The sequence below is a fragment of the Littorina saxatilis genome, linkage group LG17, assembly GCF_037325665.1.
Source record: "Littorina saxatilis isolate snail1 linkage group LG17, US_GU_Lsax_2.0, whole genome shotgun sequence".
NCBI lineage: Eukaryota > Metazoa > Mollusca > Gastropoda > Littorinimorpha > Littorinidae > Littorina > Littorina saxatilis.
Genome location: NC_090261.1, coordinates 43981010 through 44002250, shown reverse-complemented (window position 1 = coordinate 44002250; position 21241 = coordinate 43981010). Strand labels below are relative to the sequence as shown.

At 43.6% G+C, this 21241-nt stretch overlaps 2 protein-coding genes across 2 annotated transcripts in view; both read right to left on the bottom strand.

Moving 5' to 3' along the window:
* The window catches only part of LOC138953149 (protein sprint-like), a 173938-nt gene extending 168272 nt beyond the window's left edge, over positions 1 to 5666 (bottom strand). Inside the window, exon 1 of the mRNA XM_070324941.1 lies at positions 5597 to 5666. The gene's annotated coding sequence lies outside the window, so the exon portion shown is untranslated. The remainder of the gene's footprint in view (positions 1 to 5596) is intronic.
* A 2637-nt stretch (positions 5667 to 8303) lies between these two features.
* LOC138953125 (hornerin-like) overlaps positions 8304 to 21241 on the bottom strand; it is a 92784-nt gene continuing 79846 nt past the window's right edge. The window contains exons 14-20 of the mRNA XM_070324916.1: positions 20165 to 20969; positions 19556 to 19762; positions 19169 to 19349; positions 18352 to 18615; positions 17864 to 17921; positions 16404 to 17564; positions 8304 to 11395 (exon numbers count right to left, since the gene is read on the bottom strand). Of these exons, the coding sequence (XP_070181017.1) occupies positions 17397 to 17564; positions 17864 to 17921; positions 18352 to 18615; positions 19169 to 19349; positions 19556 to 19762; positions 20165 to 20969 (1683 nt within the window). The 3' untranslated portion in view covers positions 8304 to 11395; positions 16404 to 17396. The remainder of the gene's footprint in view (positions 11396 to 16403; positions 17565 to 17863; positions 17922 to 18351; positions 18616 to 19168; positions 19350 to 19555; positions 19763 to 20164; positions 20970 to 21241) is intronic.

Genomic DNA, 21241 nt, shown 5'->3' with positions numbered 1-21241 from the left:
AAAGACGGAATAAGGTTACATGCACTGTTCAGTTTAAAGGAACCTTTCTTCTCTTGTAACCCATTGTATGCATCATTACAGATCCTTCCAGTCTTTGCATGAAATCGGTGAATAACATTAAAGGCACAGTAAGCCTCCCGTAAACCATCACAGATACTGTCAGGCTTTTACACACGGTACAAACACACTTTCATTTAAACACTCACCGCTTGAGAACATCCTAGGTGCCCTCCGTAAAGAGCGAGCAATTTTCAAAGAATGTATTTGTGCGTGGTTTATCTTACCCCTGAGCCATCGTGAACCCGTGTGATCCAGTTTCCCCTTTTCACAATGTAGTCGTCAGTTCGTAATTAGAATGCGACTCGATGTGAGCTTATCTGCAATAGCACGTTATTATGTACCTCTGACTATGCACGAAACAAACGGCTGTGGTTCACAAGAACTCTAGCGATGGCTTTAGACTGTTCAGAGGCGATAGCATAAACCGTCGTCTGCTACGCTCGAGAACCACGACCTTGCGTGACCCTGCTTCCGGGCTTTTCTTTTTTCAAACTTTCAAAACTTCGAATTGTGCTGATCTTGTCTTGATGAAAAAAGAATTCTTTTATGATTTAAGAATGTTTGTGTAACAAGCTGTCAATTTATTATTTAGATTTTAAAAGTTAGATCTAGCGCCAAAACGCACCACGGTCCGATTGTCTTCTGAGACAATCCGCAAAATTAATTCTTTAAAAATTGCTCGCTCTTTACATAGGGCACCTAGGATGTTCCCGTTTGGTGAGCGTTCAAATGGAAGGGTGTTTGTACTTTGTGTAAAAGCCTGACAGTATCTGTGATGGTTTACGGGAGGCGTACTGTGCCTTTAACATCCTTCCTCGTGAACACATACCAACAGATCAAGAGCATGACAATTTCGATTCTGTGCACGGTGAATATTTTTAACTGAATTCACTTTGCAGATTGACGTACATACGTGTCAAATACGAAATAAAAACAACAACAGATCTGAGAAACAAATGCACACGACATGTGCACCAAGATTAAGTAAAAGTTACAAATGCGGAACCAATCTCCTGGCACCTGAGAGAATAACAAGCATTGAAATGAACAAGCAACTTTAATCCTTAAAACAAGTCGCCTAAGGCGAAAATACAACATTTAGTCAAGTAGCTGTCGAACTCACAGAATGAAACTGAACGCAATGCCATTTTTCAGCAAGACCGTATACTCGTAGCATCGTCAGTCCACCGCTCATGGCAAAGGCAGTGAAATTGACAAGAAGAGCGGGGTAGTAGTTGCGCTGAGAACGATAGCACGCTTTTCTGTACCTCTCTTCGTTTTAACTTTCTGAGCGTGTTTTTAATCCAAACATATCATATCTATATATTTTTATAATCAGGAACCGACAAGGAATAAGATGAAAGTGTTTTTAAATTGATTTCGACAATTTAATTTTGATAATAATTTTTATATATTTAATTTTCAGAGCTTGTTTTTAATCCAAATATAACATATTTATATGTTTTTGGAATCAGCAAATGATGGAGAATAAGATGAACGTAAATTTGGATCGTTTTATAAAAGAATTTTTTTTTTACATTTTTCAGATTTTTAATGACCAAAGTCATTAATTAATTTTTAAGCCACCACGCTGAAATGCAATACCGAAGTCCGGGCTTCGTCGAACAATACTTGACCAAAATTTCAACCAATTTGGTTGAAAAATGAGGGCGTGACAGTGCCGCCTCAACTTTCACGAAAAGCCGGATATGACGTCATCAAAGACATTTATAAAAAAAATGAAAAAAAGGTATAGGGATATCATACACAGAAACGTTCATGTCAAATTTCATAAAGATCGGTCCAGTAGTTTGGTCTGAATCGCTCTACACGCACACACACACACACACACACACACACACACACACACACACACACACACACACACACACACACACACACACACACACCACGACCCTCGTCTCGATTCCCCCCTCGATGTTAAAACATTTAGTCATAACTTGACTAAATGTAAAAAGGACAGAATGAAAGAGTATACTCTGCACTGTAAAAACACCTCTCAGGCTGTGTGTGTGTGTGTGTGTGTGTGTGTGTGTGTGGAAGTATATAGCTATTCTGATGAACACGTGGGGGAATTCGGGGGCTGTGATTGGATGGTCTCTTCCGATCATCAAAGCATAATGCGGCGGAAGTCGGCCATTTTACTCAATATCCAAAAGCATATTGAGAAAAATGGCCGACGCATGATTCCGGTTCACCTATCTGTACCACGGCGATGTTTCTATCGACAACAGCATACACTGACAACTTAAAAGGCTGTTTCAACAACTGTGTTGTGAAGTCGAATGCACTTGGAGTCAGTTTTTCTTACAAAGTCAGAAAGCGTGTAGCGGTGTGCAGTGTCTGCGCGAACATGATGCGCGTAAGAAGTTTGTCTGCTATCAAAACCTGAGATCAACGCATCGACGCAAAAACTGTCATTTTGTAAGTTTGGAACAACAAATCAAGGTCATAACAGCTATATAATCGCTATTGTGTTTTCAGCGTAGCAATAGGGTCCGATATTTAGACTCGAACAAGTATAATGCCACTCGTCTTCGACTCGTCGGCATTATACTTGTCTCGTCTAAATATCGGACCCTATTGCTACGCTGAAAACACAATAGCTGGTAATATTCTTATCCCCTGCAGGTCAAAAACCTGGACAGAACTCCGAGACGATCGACAAGGGAAGGGAGGTATCTTACATGTCAAGACTGTCACTTTCTCGGTCACTCTATTTCTAGTGTTGCTGTTAACAATCCTCTTACATCGCCCCCAGCTTACTGCTGCCAGTGTCAAGTGTCAAAACTAAGCTGTTAACATTCGGCGCAACACTAGCGCAAATCGCTAATACTATTACTAACAGGAAGGCACGACAGAACACGCGCCTCCGGGGGGCTTTGCTTGGAACCGTCACCTGTAGTAAGCCTTTTAGCACTCATCCCCTAAAACTCACGGTGACAAACAAAATTGTTATTGCTACGAGGGTTCACATAAAAGTTCTGGTGGGGTTGAACTACACCTGCAAAATCTGATATATATATGCGAGTCTGACCTGCCCTATAAGGCTATTTGAGATAGCATGAATGAAAACACACAAAACTTTCCTTTGTGACATCAGCCACAACAAAGTGTCGACATTTTGTGAACGTAAATAAGCTCTCTCGCCGAATCGCCGCTCATGACGGTTGTACGGGGCATTCTCACAAAATAAACAAGATTAAGAACGTCCTAGTATTGGAGTGGCTTTCGTTCTTACTGTTTAGAACTGACATTATAGTCATAAAGATGTGATTCACTTGCCTCTTCTATTATATATATGACCGTAACGTCATTCTAGTTGTTTGGAAGATGGATTTTGCATACCTTTTTGCTCCCTATTTGTCTTATGTCCTGAGTGACTTCCTCCCTTTGTCTATAGTGACTTCCTCCCTTTGTCTAAATGATTTCATCTTCGAACAATAAACATATCAGCTTCGACAAGATTTCATGGAAACCGCGTTGGCTGTGTTATCAATTCGATGACGTCGTGCTAGGAGTACAATCGTTCTGGCATGTAAAAATAGTTCGTCAGACTGCACGCTCCGAACGATTGTAGCTCCACTCATTTTAATACCGGAGGCCATAGCAAGAACTGTAAAATCTGCCCTCGTATATTTTATACTGATATAAAGGAGTGACTTGGATTTGTTGCTTGTGTCCTGATAATGCTGACAATCAGGAATTTACGATTGAGTCAGGGTTAGTTGTGTCAACAATGGATACAAATAGAAAATACGATCATGTACTGTTTATCAAATAGCACGTTTAGTAGCGTAGCTTGTTGTTCTTCGTTGATTCATTTGATTGAATGCGGACTGAATTTCTTCTTTTCTCTGGAGCTTCCTGTTCGACCACTTCCCTTCCAGCCTCCATCACAGTAGGTTCTAGTGACATTTCTCTCTCTGATAGTGCTAGGAATCTTGGGTTCATCATGGACTCCCACCTCTCAATGAAACAACACATCAAAAAAGTCTGTCAGACATGTTACTTTGAGATCAGAAGAATAGGTTCCATAAGAAAATTTCTCACTGTTGATGCCACTAAAACTCTCGTTACATCCTGCATTCTGTCCAGATTAGATTACTGCAACTCCCTTCTCATAGGCTGCCCTGACTCCACTCTCCAACCCTTGCAAAAAGTACAACACTCTGCTGCACGTCTCATTTTCAGAGCACAGCATCGACAACCCTGCACTCCTCTCATGAAAGAACTTCACTGGCTTCCTGTATCTGAACGTATTAGGTATAAAGCTGCCTGCTTCTGCTACAATATCATCTCTGAATCGGCACCTGCCTATCTTTCTGAACTGGTCTCTCTCTACACTCCCTCTCGCACCCTTCGTTCTTCTGATGATGCTCGACTTCTCTGTCAAGGTCGCTTTAAACGCAAGGCTCATGGCTTCCGCACGTTTTCGTATTATGGACCTCAGTTATGGAATTCACTCCCCTTTCAATTACGTCACTCTCCATCCATTTCATCTTTTAAGTCCAATTTGAAAACTCACTTGTTCCAACAACACTACGGATAGTTCCTTAGTATAGAGTCTGGGGATGTGAGATGTGCATGATGTGTTGTTTGAATCTGACAGTGATTGTATGATTTTTGTATACATGTATTGTTGTCCCGCGCTTTGAACTTTTGATAAGGCGCTTTATAAATGCCCGTTATTATTATTATTATTATTATTGTTACTTATTTGTAATTACTTCACAATAATAACAGTATAAACGTTTGTTTGTATACACCCGCCCCCCCCCCCCCCCCCCACACGTTTAATTTGGACTCGGTCAATCGGTGTGTGTGTCACTGTGTGCCAGTGTGTGCGTGCGTGCGTGTGTGTGTCACTGACTCACTCTGAGTTAGTCACGGTCACTCTGTGTGTGTGTCTGTGTGTGTGCGTGCGTGCGTGCGTGTGCGTGTGTGTGTCAGTGTGCTCTTTACGGAGGGCACCTAAGATGTCAAGTTCTCAAGCGGTGAGTGTTTAAATGAAAGGGTGTTTGTACTGTGTGTAAAAGACTGACAGTATCTGCGATGGTTTACGGGAGGCTTACTGTGCCTTTAACTGTAAGCAATGCAGTCTATTTGTTCACTACGACACAAATCTACCTTTAAAAAAGTGTACACAACGAAGTCTGTTTCCTTAAACTGAACACGAACGCATACTGACATGTACGACATAACTCCAAACAAAGCAAGTAGGCATTTCGCCCCAGGACAGACACGCATACAGCTGAGCGTCGTCTGCATTTCCGTGTACGTCGTGTACATGTGTGTGTGCATGTTTCGAGTACGAGTACGGAGTAGCAGCTAGTCTCATGCTTCGATATCAAAACCTGTACTCGAACCGCGACGATGTTTGCGACACAGTGTGCTGACAGCTTTTACCCCAGCGAAACTAAGCGGGTTTAGCAGACGACAGAATCGTACCTCAGTCGATCGCACCTGTAAAACTGGTCAAAACAGATAATTAATCGTTATCGATCTCTCTCACCTGTTCGCTTGACACCCAAAACAATCCCTCGTGTGCGTGTAGTGTGTGTGACCTCGCTGTCAACCCAGCCGAAAACGAGGCTGTGACCTTTGCCTTTTTGGGTAGCTGGCCTTCCAGTGGGGTACAGACAGGGTGCACAAGTTTTGTTAAAAAGAAGCGTATTGTTTGAATTTTAGAGTTTTCTCAAGCTAAGATTTACATTATCCAAATTGGATTTTGTTGCAGTTTCCGATGAAATGTTGACTTTGTTATGGGACAAAACTAAATTTCAGTGATGTTTTGTATCCCTTTCACCTCCCCTCAAAACGGGATTTTATCGCAGACGACAGGTCGACGCAAGGATCCTCGTGCGGGGCATGCTAGCGTAAAATTACGCGTCTGTACCGTGGTTAGGCGAAGGCCGACCCAATACGTGACACGACATTACTATGTTAGACAGCCATCCGTGTGATGTGATCGTCAAAATATTTTGAAGCTCGGTGGCACCTGAGTGGGGGTTTTCAGTAGAAATGAATGTCTTTTTGTGCCCACTGGGCCAAGGCGTGTTTTTGTCTTCGTGGGGGTAAGGGCTGTATTGGATCGTTGAGTTATATCTACTTGTTTGGTAATGGGGAGTTTGTTTACATTGTTATGTCGTGCTGTGGTTGCACTGCCATTAGAGTTGTGATAAACTGAGACATACACAGAAAGAGACAGATATACGGGCAGACTGAGACGCACGCAAACACACACACATACACACACACACACACACACACACATACACACACACACACACACACACACACAGACTCACTCAAACATATACATACAGTGACTCGCACGCGTATACACACACACACACACACACACACAAACACCCCCGCACACACACACACACACACACACACAAACACACACACAACACTGGCAAACACATACATACACACACACACGCACGCGTACACACTCACATACGCACACACATACACGCACCGGCAGAACTTGAAAAAACACACACACACAAACACCGTCACACACCGTGCACACACGCGCACGCACTGCACGCATTCACGCAACCAAGAACGCAGGTACATAATCCCGGGCCACACGTGAACGCACATACACACACATCTATATACACACACACACACACACAAACACACACACACACACACACAGAAATGATAGCCCTCGGGCACAAACATCAATGTGTTCAGTCACGCAATATAGGACAACAGAGACGATGGAAATCATTGCGTGCGCAGCCTGTTACCCCAGGTATTACATGAATCATCAAATATCGAGTATGCGACAAATCTTTTAGAAGAACTGCCTATTGTCTCACCAGAGAATGCGTACATGCACGCGAACTTACAGCAGCACTGACATTCTGGCCCGCATGTACTACTAGCACTGATTTTCATTTTGTGTCTTCAGGGTGGTTTTCAGCTATGGAATGGTCAGTATCAAATGGTCAGTATCAAACTCTACAAGTATTGCATCAATAAGTATAACACAATGATTTTAGAGGGGATGATGTTGTTCATCTTCTTCTTTTTCTTCGTTCATTGGCAGGTCTGCACGTAAGTTGACCTGGGAGATCAGAAAAATATCCACCCTTAACTTTGTGACCCACCAGGTGCGGCCGGATTCCAACCCGCGACCTTCTGCAAAGGAGGCCGATGTCTTATCCATTCGGGCAATGCGCCCGCCGTCTGATATTATTCATGTATGTTCTTCAAGTTCATGTTTATGTTCTGATGACACTGGTGTTTTCTTCCTTCCACGTTCTGTGGGCTGCACCGATCTTACTCGATAGTGGATTCGATGGAACAAGGGCAATAACTGTTTCTTTACGACAAGCAATTTGTTTTTCAGATTATTTCCCTTGTTTAGAGTTTGGCAATACCCCCTGACTTGAAAATTATTATTATCATTGTGTTTGTTTTGTTCTTACTCCTAATGTGAGCTATAATATCAGTTTTGCTTGACGTTCATGCTTTGTTGACACTAACAGGCACGTTCGCAGGTTCAGACAGACTGACCAACAGGTACACGCACACACAGACAGACAGAAAGACAGACACAGAGATATGCACCGACAGATGCACCGACAGATGCAAAGAGACACACACACACACACACACACACACACACGAACACGCACTCACACACACACGAACACGCACTCACACACACACACACGCACGCACGCACGCATGCACACACGCACGCATTGAGAGCCGGAGAGACTGAGAGAGAGAGAAAGAGAGAGAGAGAGAGAGAGAGAGAGAGAGAGAGAGAGAGAGAGAGAGAGAGAGAGAGAGAGTGAGTGAGCGAGAGAGAGAGTGTGAGAGAGAGAGAGAGAGAGAGAGAGAGAGAGAGAGAGAGAGAGAGAGAGAGAGAGAGAGAGAGAGAGAGAGAGAGAGAGAGAGAGAGAAGGGTACTTTGTGCATTTGTTCACATAGACACATAGGCTACTCAGGCGTGCTCGTAAGTAATACACGGACTTACAAACGCACACGCATACTGCAACTTGCATTCACACATCGATCCGCACACACGAAGGACGTGTACAGGATGACAGACACAGACAGACTTACTGACAGACAAATACAGGGACAGACATATTATCTGGCATTAACACAAACTTTATCAGACACACCAACAGACACATTAGCAGGCACACAAACAGGCATATAATCATTTCTAAAAACACCAAATCGACTGTAAATACAACATATATTTACTCAGAATAAATATTTTCTTGATATGTTTCAGCAGTTTTCACAGTGTATAATGCTGAATATGCTCAAGAACAAATATTGTCCTGCGTATAATGGAGTACAAAAATCGATATAATTATATATACATATATAATACAAAGACGTGTACAAACAGACATAACAAATGCGTTAAATGTTGATATTACTGTATCATAAACATTGCTTTGATTTCAGGTAAACACTCACTTCTCGCATACAACAACGAAAAATAATGGTCAGCATCTGTGTAACCAAAAATATTGCATTAAAAAAGTCCAAGTGGAAGATTCGTTGCGTTTTGTCTTGCGTGTACAGAGTTATAGTATGGACGGATACAAATCAGTTTGATATAAGAAAAAACAAATTTTCATGCACAATTTCTGAGATAAGCTTATTATCTGTATCATACATTTTTGTTTTTCTGTCCACGTAAAAGACCATTGGGTCGCAGATTTGTTTGTTTGTTTGTTTGTTTGCTTAACGCCCAGCCGACCACGAAGGGCCATATCAGGGCGGTGCTGCTTTGACATATAACGTGCGCCACACACAAGACAGAAGTCGCAGCACAGGCTTCATGTCTCACCCAGTCACATTATTCTGACACCGGACCAACCAGTCCTAGCACTAACCCCATAATGCCAGACGCCAGGCGGAGCAGCCACTAGATTGCCAATTTTAAAGTCTCAGGTATGTCCCGGCCGGGGTTCGAACCCACGACCTCCCGCTCACGGGGCGGACGCCTTACCACTAGGCCAACCGTGCCGGTCGTTGGGTCGCAGTACAGGGAACAAAACATTTTGTTTTGTCACAAACGGAATGTTCCCATAGCATACCATTCTTCCGTCGCGATATAACCTTCGTGGTTGAAAACGACGTTAAACACCAAATAAAGAAAGAATACCATTCTTGTTTCTTGACTCTGAATTTTGGAACGTTGGTAGTCTTTTGGAGTTTTGGGATTTTAGAAACATATTGTTTCTGTACCTTCACCCTTTGGAGTTTTCTCTGACACGAACCCATTAGTAAAAACCTTTGGTAACCCCCAAAAACCCGTATTTGAATTAAGTTTGTATTGCGTCACAAAATAGCGATTCGTTTGACCAAAGTTTGAAAGTATATATATATATACATAAGTATCACAAAACCTGTCAGCAGTAAACTTGTAATAGGAATGAACAATAAGCGGGATAGCGCAAATACCTGCACATATATGATTATGGGCAGAAACAATGGTTAAGTACAATAAAATACACGTCAGTACAGACCTACGACTACGATTTACTTCACGACCATCTGTTGAATATACTTATACACATTGCTGCCTTTGCATACTTGCGGTTAAAGAAAAAATCCTCCAGTAAAATGATAGACGAAATTGCATTATGAATCTATGAGAGAAACATAATTAAGTAGAGTACCACAACACACTGTTCACATATACACAATGAATGCGTAAAAAATGCAGGAAGATAACCGGGGGCGGGAGGGGGGGGGGGGGTATTTAGCTTAAGTCTAGGGTTGGAGTTGGGGGGAGTGTGGTTTTCTTCTTCTTCAATTTACAAAAATAATCCACTACCCCAATATGAATCACTGAAAGGTAAATTCCATCTCGTGTTAGCAACCATGGTAACCATCAGAGATCAGTTAAGGCTTTTACATAGGAAATTGACTCCTCCAAAAATGCCCATTATGCCCAGAAGGCAGTCACGATTGAGATTTTTGACGTGCCCAAGCAAAAGGATGCTCATTTTCCATGTAAAAGCCAGTCATTGATACAAGTAGGAAGGTATCTTTACACCTCTACATTACAATTCTGCAACAGAAGCTATCAACCAAAGGTTTTGGCTGACACCAATCCCTAGCTCCAAAGTTCAAGCAGTACCTAAGAACTTTTAAGGGCAATAACCTCAATTTCAATTCTGTTTTTCCTACAGTCATGTACCAGAGGCAATTTTTCTTGGTCTTCAAATTTTCAATAAACATTCAAAAAAATGTTTGTGTTGAAATGATCGTTAGCATGTGAAGAAATTTATCTTTAAGCAAGAGAATCCATTATATCTTCTTCTGCTCGTGCTTAAAAAGAAATCCCTTTTATTGTACGTGTTATTGTCACGGCGTTCACGCCTCATCCACCCTTTCCTTTGCAAAGCAAATATCGGGACAGAACCGAGTTGTGTTTGCAAGAAAAATATTGCTCCCTTTGCAAAGGGAGACGTTTTCTGGTCAACGTGAGCATGTCTTGCAGTCTAGCACAGAATACTAATCAGAGTAGCTTAACTGTACAGCTAACAGCTGAATTGCACAAGTTAAGTGTTCCGCCAAGAAAATAAAGTTTTGCACCAGGACACAGAAGTTTGTGATTAGCAGTTCAGACTAAGTCCTATTGGTCCCGATCAGGATTTGCTTTTGCATGTATCGTGTGATAAATATCTGTAGTGTCTTCAGGCACTATTCAAAGACAAGAAGACTATTTCTTCTGTCACAGTCTCAAACAGTATTACCACGAAGAAGATCATCATGCTGTATTGAGACGACAACACGTAAACGTGTTTGTGTTCGCTATCAACGAAAATTGTATTCCAGATAAGTAATTCTTGCCACGGACAAAGTTTGAGACACTGTCCATTTAGATATCTGAAACAGAGACTATACTGTAGACTCTGACAGTTACTCCTTTTGAATATCCGAAGCCTTCATCACTATTCAATTTTTTTCCACCTGAACGTCAGAAGCAGATAACAGCACTATTTTGAGACGTTGTTCATCTGATTGTCTGAAGCAGATTCCAGCATTATTTAAGACGTTGTTCATCTGAATGTTCGAAGCAGACTCCAGCACTATTTTGAGACGTTGTCCATCTGAATATCACAAGCAGACTCCAGCACTATTTTGAGACGTTGTCCATCTGAATATCACTATCAGAAGCAGACTCCAGCACTATTTTGAGACGTTGTCCATCTGAATATCAGAAGCAGATTCCAACACTATTTTGATACGTTGTCCATCTGAATATCAGAAGCAGATTCCAACACTATTTTGATACGTTGTCCATCTGGATGTAGTCAAGTGGCGTATCCAGTCTTTTTGTGTAATTATCTCCTGCCCGACTCAGTTGCCTTCCCTGTCTATTATCTTCCCCTGACCCAAGTTGTCTCTCCCGCAAGGATTATTGTGTGTTTACTATCGTAGGGAAGACTCTTGACCGGATTCCTTTCTAACCTCTTATCCCAGATTTAGGTGGTCGTTATGTAATGTGCTGCCAGCCTGTCTGGGTAATAGTTGGACTCGGCGTTTTGTCAAGTGGGTGTCATTTCTTTTGACAGGGTGGCTTGGAGGTTTTAGTCTCTTACCCCTCTCCCCCTTCTTTGTAACTGGTTGTAATATAATGAGCCTTATCCGGTGTGCGTAATATTTCCGGTGTGTGACACCTCTGTAACGATTTCTGCCTCTTTAACGATCCCTTTCATTTGGCAGGCAATCTTAAGTAGAACGCCCCCCGTTGTCTGACACCGGGTAGCCTTTCCTATTGGCTATTGGGAATCGGAAGTGGACAGCCTTTAAAAGGCTGAACATTTAGTAGTAGAGCAGAGAACGCGATTTGGGATAGCGAGCTGTGTGTTGCTCCGATTGTGTCGGTTGATGTGAACGGTCGAAGTGCTGACCAAATTTGTAGCGATTGTGTCGGTCGACTTGTGGTTGTAACAGAATTCCGATACCTGTGCTCTTGTGTTTACTGTTGCAAGTGTGTTCACTGAGGAGAATCTGTAAGTAACTAAATGCTTTATTCATTCCTTATGCTGTATTCTTATGTTTCATTTGATGCTATGATGTTTGCATATATGTACATTTTGACGCTGAAATTGAGCGTTGATAACTTCTAATATTTGATGTCGAGAAGACCCATGTGTATCGTTGCCATTTTCCCCATTTTATCACATATTATTTCTGGAGATCAGTAAAGTCTGAGTAGTAGTCGGTTAAAAGCCCAAAGTTAAGCCCTCAGTGCCATTGGCCCGTAAAGCTACCTATTTACGATTTAGGCGCAGAAACCCCTACAATTGATGAACGGGAATTATGGTTGACACATATATTTTGGGTAATGAACTCGTATCATGAGTTATCTTTCTTATTCTTGTCGTTATTATTCAACTCGATGAAGATGTGTCTTCATGGCGATGAACATACTTAATAATAACAATTATTTTGCAGTTGCGGTTCATGCAGTTGGTTAATTTATGTAGAGCATTTTCCTATGCAAGGCTTAGGCCTAAGGGAAGATGTTGGTTACTTCCCTTGACATTAGCTGTTGTGGAGTTGTTTAACTCACTGTGGATTCTCTTTCAGAGAATGCTGTGTCTGCAGGATTTTGGCTGTATTGTTTAGGTTTATTGTGGAATGTATGCATGGTTAGGATGCATTGGTATGAATGGTGCGTTTTACTTGTTATGCCATGTACTTATATTATGTTTTCCTTTCTTTTCATGTGTTATCAGACACTGCTTTCTGGTGTTAACTTTCTGGTGTTAACTTTCTGGTGTTAACTTTCTGGTGTTAACTTTCTGGTGTTAACTTTCTGGTGTTAACTTTCTGGTGATAACTTTCTGGTGTTTGCTTTCTGGTGTTTGCTTTCTGGTATACGTTAAGTAAAAGTCACGTTATCGCAACCTCTGTCTTGGCGTCTCATTTATGCTTCCTGGCCTATTTCTCCCCCCCTTCCACTCCACCCTATCACATCTGGCGCATGCGGAGCAGGATTCAGGAAGTAGAGACGCCGTAGTTTAACACCAGAAAGCAGGGGTAGCAGTGTAGGACTAGGAGGTACTCGGCGTATCCAAGATGGCGGTCGACGGGGTTCCTAGACCCCAGTGGCAGATGTTCTCCCCTCCCAGGCTCCCCCTCTTCACTAGCAGCAAAGATGGCTGTCTGCTAGACGACTACGTCACAGAGGCTCGTCGCATCATTGCCCACTTCAACCTGGAGGCGCTGGGCGGCGAGGCTGCTGAATGGCTGATCCAGTCACTTGCTGGGCCTGCCAAGAAGGAGATCAACCTGCACCCCCCTCAGGCGACTGCCACTGCCAACTTAGTCTTGACCATCCTGCAGGACACGTTTGGGGACCACGCCAGCATTTCCACTCTACTAGCGTCATTCTACAGCATCTCCCAGAGTCAAGAGGAGGGCATTCTCTCATATGCCCACAGGTTGCAGGCTCTGCAGGTGAAGACGAATGCTGTTGTTGCCGGTACGGTTTCCGATGCTGCACTTCGTGATCGATTCATGCACGGACTGTTCTTGTCTGCAATGAGACGGGACCTCATGCGCTTTGCGAGAGGGCGTGATCATGAGGCTGTCCCTTTTGCGGCAGTCCGTGCAGAAGCTCTCAGGTGGATGAGGGAAGATTTCGAGGTGGTGACGAAGCAACAACAACAAGCAACAGAGAGCAGCACTGAGGTACGCAGCCTTCAATTACAAGTCAGCGAACTCGCCATCAAGTCAGCAGAGCTTCGAGATGCCTTGCACCAACGCCCGCCGGCTGCCTCTCGTCAACAGCAACCATCCGCGAAGCCACGTTGTTGGCTTTGCAACCGCCACGGGCACCTACAGAGTAGGTGCCCTACCAAGCGTCATGGGAGTCAACAACCGTTGTCATGGAGACAGCCCAGTGAGCTACGTGTAGACCAGCAGTCAACATCCATCAAGCAACCCCCACGCGAGCAGAGCAGTCAGACAGAGGAGGTTGTGACTGCACAGGAACAGCTGACGTCGAAGCACAAGGCCTCCATTGACAGATTAGAAACCCGACTGAAGAAGGAACTGGAGGCCAAGCAACAGTTACAGGATGAACGTTTTCAGAAGGACTTAGAAATACGCCAACTTAGAGAGCGGTTAGTCTTCAAGTGTGAAGAGGTGTCAATTGAGCGGAAAGCAGCAGGACACATTCGCAAAGACCTGGAAGCGTTGTTGCAACAGCAGCTCACAGAGAAAGAGCATCGGCTTGCGACAGCCCCAGCCCCCGTAGAGCCTCACGACGCTGACCCGATAACATTGTGGGATTCTGTGCTCAATTTGTCCTGCCCCTTTACTCTAAGTCCCAGCTAAACCACCCCCTCGTAAAATCATGAAAACTCTTTAGTCACACATGTGGCGTAACCATGCCTTGCTTGCTTGTTAGCTATTGTGCTCAGCTAAGAGACTGTGTACACTATGCTTATTGATTGCCTGTTGTATTGTGTCTTTTATGAATGGGTTGGGTGACTGTGCGTGTCATCCGTGACTGTTTCTGATTTTATTTGTTGTTTCACTTGGGTGAACTTGTGTTTGATTTATAGATGTCATTTTCAGCTATTCCCGAGGCGCTGTACCTGCGAGGACGCAGTTGGTATAGAGCTGGGGGGGATGTAGTCAAGTGGCGTATCCAGTCTTTTTGTGTAATTATCTCCTGCCCGACTCAGTTGCCTTCCCTGTCTATTATCTTCCCCTGACCCAAGTTGTCTCTCCCGCAAGGATTATTGTGTGTTTACTATCGTAGGGAAGACTCTTGACCGGATTCCTTTCTAACCTCTTATCCCAGATTTAGGTGGTCGTTATGTAATGTGCTGCCAGCCTGTCTGGGTAATAGTTGGACTCGGCGTTTTGTCAAGTGGGTGTCATTTCTTTTGACAGGGTGGCTTGGAGGTTTTAGTCTCTTACCCCTCTCCCCCTTCTTTGTAACTGGTTGTAATATAATGAGCCTTATCCGGTGTGCGTAATATTTCCGGTGTGTGACACCTCTGTAACGATTTCTGCCTCTTTAACGATCCCTTTCATTTGGCAGGCAATCTTAAGTAGAACGCCCCCCGTTGTCTGACACCGGGTAGCCTTTCCTATTGGCTATTGGGAATCGGAAGTGGACAGCCTTTAAAAGGCTGAACATTTAGTAGTAGAGCAGAGAACGCGATTTGGGATAGCGAGCTGTGTGTTGCTCCGATTGTGTCGGTTGATGTGAACGGTCGAAGTGCTGACCAAATTTGTAGCGATTGTGTCGGTCGACTTGTGGTTGTAACAGAATTCCGATACCTGTGCTCTTGTGTTTACTGTTGCAAGTGTGTTCACTGAGGAGAATCTGTAAGTAACTAAATGCTTTATTCATTCCTTATGCTGTATTCTTATGTTTCATTTGATGCTATGATGTTTGCATATATGTACATTTTGACGCTGAAATTGAGCGTTGATAACTTCTAATATTTGATGTCGAGAAGACCCATGTGTATCGTTGCCATTTTCCCCATTTTATCACATATTATTTCTGGAGATCAGTAAAGTCTGAGTAGTAGTCGGTTAAAAGCCCAAAGTTAAGCCCTCAGTGCCATTGGCCCGTAAAGCTACCTATTTACGATTTAGGCGCAGAAACCCCTACAATTGATGAACGGGAATTATGGTTGACACATATATTTTGGGTAATGAACTCGTATCATGAGTTATCTTTCTTATTCTTGTCGTTATTATTCAACTCGATGAAGATGTGTCTTCATGGCGATGAACATACTTAATAATAACAATTATTTTGCAGTTGCGGTTCATGCAGTTGGTTAATTTATGTAGAGCATTTTCCTATGCAAGGCTTAGGCCTAAGGGAAGATGTTGGTTACTTCCCTTGACATTAGCTGTTGTGGAGTTGTTTAACTCACTGTGGATTCTCTTTCAGAGAATGCTGTGTCTGCAGGATTTTGGCTGTATTGTATTGTTTAGGTTTATTGTGGAATGTATGCATGGTTAGGATGCATTGGTATGAATGGTGCGTTTTACTTGTTATGCCATGTACTTATATTATGTTTTCCTTTCTTTTCATGTGTTATCAGACACTGCTTTCTGGTGTTAACTTTCTGGTGTTAACTTTCTGGTGTTAACTTTCTGGTGTTAACTTTCTGGTGTTAACTTTCTGGTGATAACTTTCTGGTGTTTGCTTTCTGGTGTTTGCTTTCTGGTATACGTTAAGTAAAAGTCACGTTATCGCAACCTCTGTCTTGGCGTCTCATTTATGCTTCCTGGCCTATTTCCCCCCTTCCACTCCACCCTATCACATGAATATCAGAAGCAGATTCCAACACTATTTTGAGACGTTATCCATCGGAATATCAAAAGCAGATTCCAACACTATTTTGAGACGTTGTCCATCTGAATATCCGAAGCTGTCTCCAGTACTATTTTCACACGTTAACTATCTGAATGTCTGAAGGAGACTATTTTGAGACGTTGTCTCCCTGAAAGTCTGAAGCAGACTTTGGGCTATTTTGAGACATTGTTAATCTGAATGTATGAAACATATTCCAGCACTGTTTTGAGACATTGTCCATCTGCATGTTCAAAGCAAGACTTCTGTAAGATTATGAGAAGTTGTCCGTTTGAATGTGTTCAACAGACACTTCAAAGTCTGATCCCTTTCAATATCCGAGGGAAACACGATTTGAGACGATGGGAATATATACGAAGCATGGGGTTTCATAAGACTTGGACATGTGATATATTTCATCTGAATGTCTGAAGAAAACTCCAGCATTTCACTGTCGGAATGTAGAGACTCACACATGAATTTCAGCCATAGTCCATGTCTCTCTCTGAAGCAAGAGATCCTTGCAAAACATTGGAACTTGGTCCTTAGGATTATAGCCGAAGCGGAGACGTCCACAAAGCTTCAAAACGTTGTCCATTTTTAATATCTTCGATCACATCGGAAACGGAATGTTTGAGGTGTCACACGCGCACGCAGGAAGTTATTTATGTTACTTTCAACAGCACCTCTAGAGAACTTCTCACGAGCGTTTCAATAACATCGATAGTTGTCAGGCAAAGAGACCCTTGATCAGACAATGTAGATGTCAAAGTTCTCCTGCCTGAAATAGAGCGGTGACTCCTGCCTTATTCTGAGGCGTGGGCTCATGGGGATACCAATACTCTCCAGTCCACTCATCAGACAATGTAGATGTCAAAGTTCTCCTGCCTGAAGCTAATCTTGGTTTCCTGCAGTATTCTGAGCCGAGGGCCCATGGAGATTCCGATGCTCTCCAGTCCACTCATCAGACAATGTAGATGTCAAAGTTTTCCTGCCTGAAACAGAGCTGTGACTCCTGCAGTATTCGGAGCCGTGGACCCAAGGGGATACCGATAGTTTCCAGGCGATCCTCCGTCATGTAGGGCAGCTCGATCATCCCGATGTGCTCCGCCGAGAAGTTCTTCGCATAGCGCTGCCACACACACAAAGTGAGAATGAAAGTCACAAGAGAGAGTGGAGAATTATTTGCGTAATAAGAGAGTTGAAAGGAAGGTGTTCGTGAAATATTGACCTCATGCTAGGTCTTCGCTGGTAATTTAAAATTAGAACTGTTATATTCTTCCCCGACAATTGGAGCATGTAGACTCGAAAAATCAACAGTGAACTCAGGTGATCTGATAAGATGATTTGGACAGAGTTCATTTAAACAATATATTATTTGCATGTATTATTGTAATTTTTTTACCGTAGTATGATCTTTACTGTACCAACCTCATATCCAAGTTTCTTGAGAAAGATTTCCAGCAAAGGTGGCTCTTGACCGAAAAATCTGCAAAGAAATGAGACCATGTACACAAGACCAAGTTAAATTTCTAGCGCTGCTGCATGTTGCGTATGCGCTTACACTTGAACCATGGCGTAGCTTGCAAGAGTAACCCCACGCATTGTTCAGCGAAACAGTCAAATACATGTATGCAGGCTTACACATCACCACAACCAATTTTACACGAGCCAGTAGACAGTATGACAGATAAGTTAGACTGGCAGACGTATACAATCGCAACCATGCGCCCGTGTCTGTCTGTCTGTTCCTGTCTGTCTCTCCCTTTCTCTTTCTTGCTTTCTCAGTCTTTCTCTCTCTCTCGCTCTCTCTCTTTCTCTCCTTCTCTCCCCCCTCAATTCCTCCCTCCCTCCCTCCCTCCTCTACCATATTCATCTCTCTCCTACTCCACTACCACAAACCACTCTCTCTCACTTACTGTGTAAGTTTGTTGATTCTCTTAGGGTTGGTCAGAGACGGTATCCAGCCACGGAACTTGTCAAAGGGAGCACCTCCAAGGCTTATCGGGGGTTCTGTTTTGGCCGTTGCTGCCTGTTGCTTCATTTCGCGCAAGTCTCGCTTCACCACGTCCACATCTCGCCGCAGGGCATTCTGGGTTCGCAGTTCCGACGAGAGGTGGGCGAGACTTCGTGCGAGAGTCACAACGTGGGATTCTAGCCGCTGAAATCTTCGTTGGATGGATCTAGAACGAAGCAGGCAAATGAGATGATGATGTTGTAGTTTTGGAGTTTGATCTGAAGCGGTTGTCTGAAATGCAGTAATGCACGTTCAGATTAAAATAACTTGAGGATAAAAGGCTGCTGTAATACACCATTCAAGGATTTCGTGGACGCCTCAGACAGATACCAGTTGAGTATATTTAGATTTGTGTTGTTGTTGTCAATGAATCACAGGGAATGTTTGTTTTAGCATTGACTCAGGAATGATCAAGAAACCTCAACCGTCTCCCTTGGGTTTGTTATTGTAATGTTTTTTTTCTTCTTCTGAACTGTCTGATGAGAGACAGCTTTCAACAGTGGTGTAACGTATGCTTTGATCAACAGTATACTGGGCTAGTCCAGCTCAAGGAGCAATTCCACTGTTTAATGAGAAAAAATAAAGTTTTACGCCCTCGCGGCAAAGACATTAGGGGCATGTGAGACGGGAAAAGCCGGCTTTGTATAAGAACAAAAATAAAGCAAAATAAATGTATTGATACATTTTTTTTACTGAGAATGCTATTTCCTTTCTAGTACCTCAAATCCTTGCTACCCCGGGAAGACAAAGACCCTCCACGCATCCCGTGTCTCCCCTTCCGCAAAGAACTGGTGTCCGAGCTGGCGATGCTCCACCGTCGTCCGCTCTTCCCGTGAGGCTTTTCGGTGCCCACCATCTTGATGACGTCATGGTACATTGTCTCCAGGCGCTCAAGCTGACCTTTGGTTTAAACAGAATTGTATTCAATATACACGACAAGACACAATTAAAACTATGCAATTAGGACACGAACTCAAGCAAAAGCTTAATTTACGTGACCAAAACAATACATCACACAAATCTTCATGATGGTGGACATGACAATAAAACGAGAAGAATAAATTGAAGGGCTTGGGGGTGGGGAACTAAAACAAAACTGAGCTGACCTTTGATGGCACGCGCTTCCTTGGGCTGAACGTCAGCGTGGGGGTTGTGGTTGTGGTGGTGGTGGTGGTGGTTGTGACTCCCTTCCCCCGTCATCTCGGATATGTCAGAAGGGGCAACGGTAAGCATGGTGGTCTCCACGTCGAAGGACAGGTCGTGGTTGCTCTCGTTGCCTGACTCTCTGAGGTCATCCAGGCTGCGACTGCGTGCTGACGTAAGCGTGAATATGACGTCATTGATTATGACAAATCTAGTGAATCGTAATGATGTCTGTTCAGAAACATTCAAACCCAAACTGTGTGCTATGCGAACTTGATGTAAACGTGAACATGACGTCATTGATTATGAGTCATTTTATACGTGATGATATTTGTTCAGAGACATTCAAAGCAAATAATTTAAAAGCACCAAAGAAAAACTCTTTTTTATAAGCATTCTTTAGCAGTAAAAATTCTTTCAACGTTTAAATAGCTACGGTCTAGTTAGGGGAACTCGGCTAAGACTTCAGAGGGGAACTATAGTATTTTCAGCACGTACAATAAAAACAAATTATTGAAACTGTTGCGTGGTGGGTTTTGTTTTTGAAGTTGAAAACAAAATCAAACACTCACCAAAATATCTGCTCGAGATCTCCCGCGGGTCAGTGTCGTGTTTTGAAGACGGACTTCTACCGTGGTTTTTCCGTTCTGCAGGAACAGCCTGGCTCTTACTTCCACCTCCCCCTGCTGTTCTGTCACCGTGCCTAGACCCACCGCCCCCTCTACCCTCCTCCACTCCCCCTCCCCGCTTCACCCCGCCAACAGGAGTAGAGGAGGTGACCAAGAGATCCGGAGTTCTGGGCACACCCAGGGCGCTGCTACTTCTCTGTCTCAACATAGCAGCAGGGACAGGAAAGCCCTGAGAGCTGTGGGGACGAACCCCAAAGGGAGGATTGTAGGAATGATTCGTACTAGAGGGCGAAGAAGGGTCGGGCTGAGAACTGGTCGGGGAGAGAGGGGGAAGGGGAGGGGTGACGGAGCGGTTGGAAGAAGATTCACTGTACAGCTGTCGCCTGCTGTTTGTGTAGTCGAAGATACTGTCAACGGCCCCAACGCGATCCAGTCCCTCGAGGTGAACTCCTGAAGAACTCTGCACGATCTCTCTGCCGTCGTTGGTGTCTGCTGAGAAGGCTGGGTTCACCCTGGCACCGGTGAGCGTCCGTGGATCCACGCTGCCTCCTCCTCTGGGAAAACTGTGTGTCGGGTTACCGTTGTTGAAGTCTCTGCTGGGACTTGGGATGACGTCTCTGCTGGATGTCCTGAAGTCTCTGATGGCGGGTGAGCCGCGGTCCTTCAGTAAGGTTTGTGGAGAGTTCCTCATGTCGGTTCTAGACAGCATGCTGGGTCGGGTTGGAAACATGTTCCTCAAGCCGAATGTCTATTGAAAAACGAGAAAATGACACATGTCACACAAAGACGCAAAGTGTTTATTTTACACGGCAGGCTGGGAAGAAAAGGGCTCATTACAAATGTTTGAAGATACCTTCTTGTAACAGCTACAGTCCAATAACTAGATAAGAAGTGACAAATACATTACATTGTGAGAAATTATCGTTCTTTTTTTATGCACAAGCTCGAAACAAATTGATGCTACCGAGAAAGAAAAAAGTTTAATAAGGCTGCCCTGCACATGAAACTGGCTAAAATCGG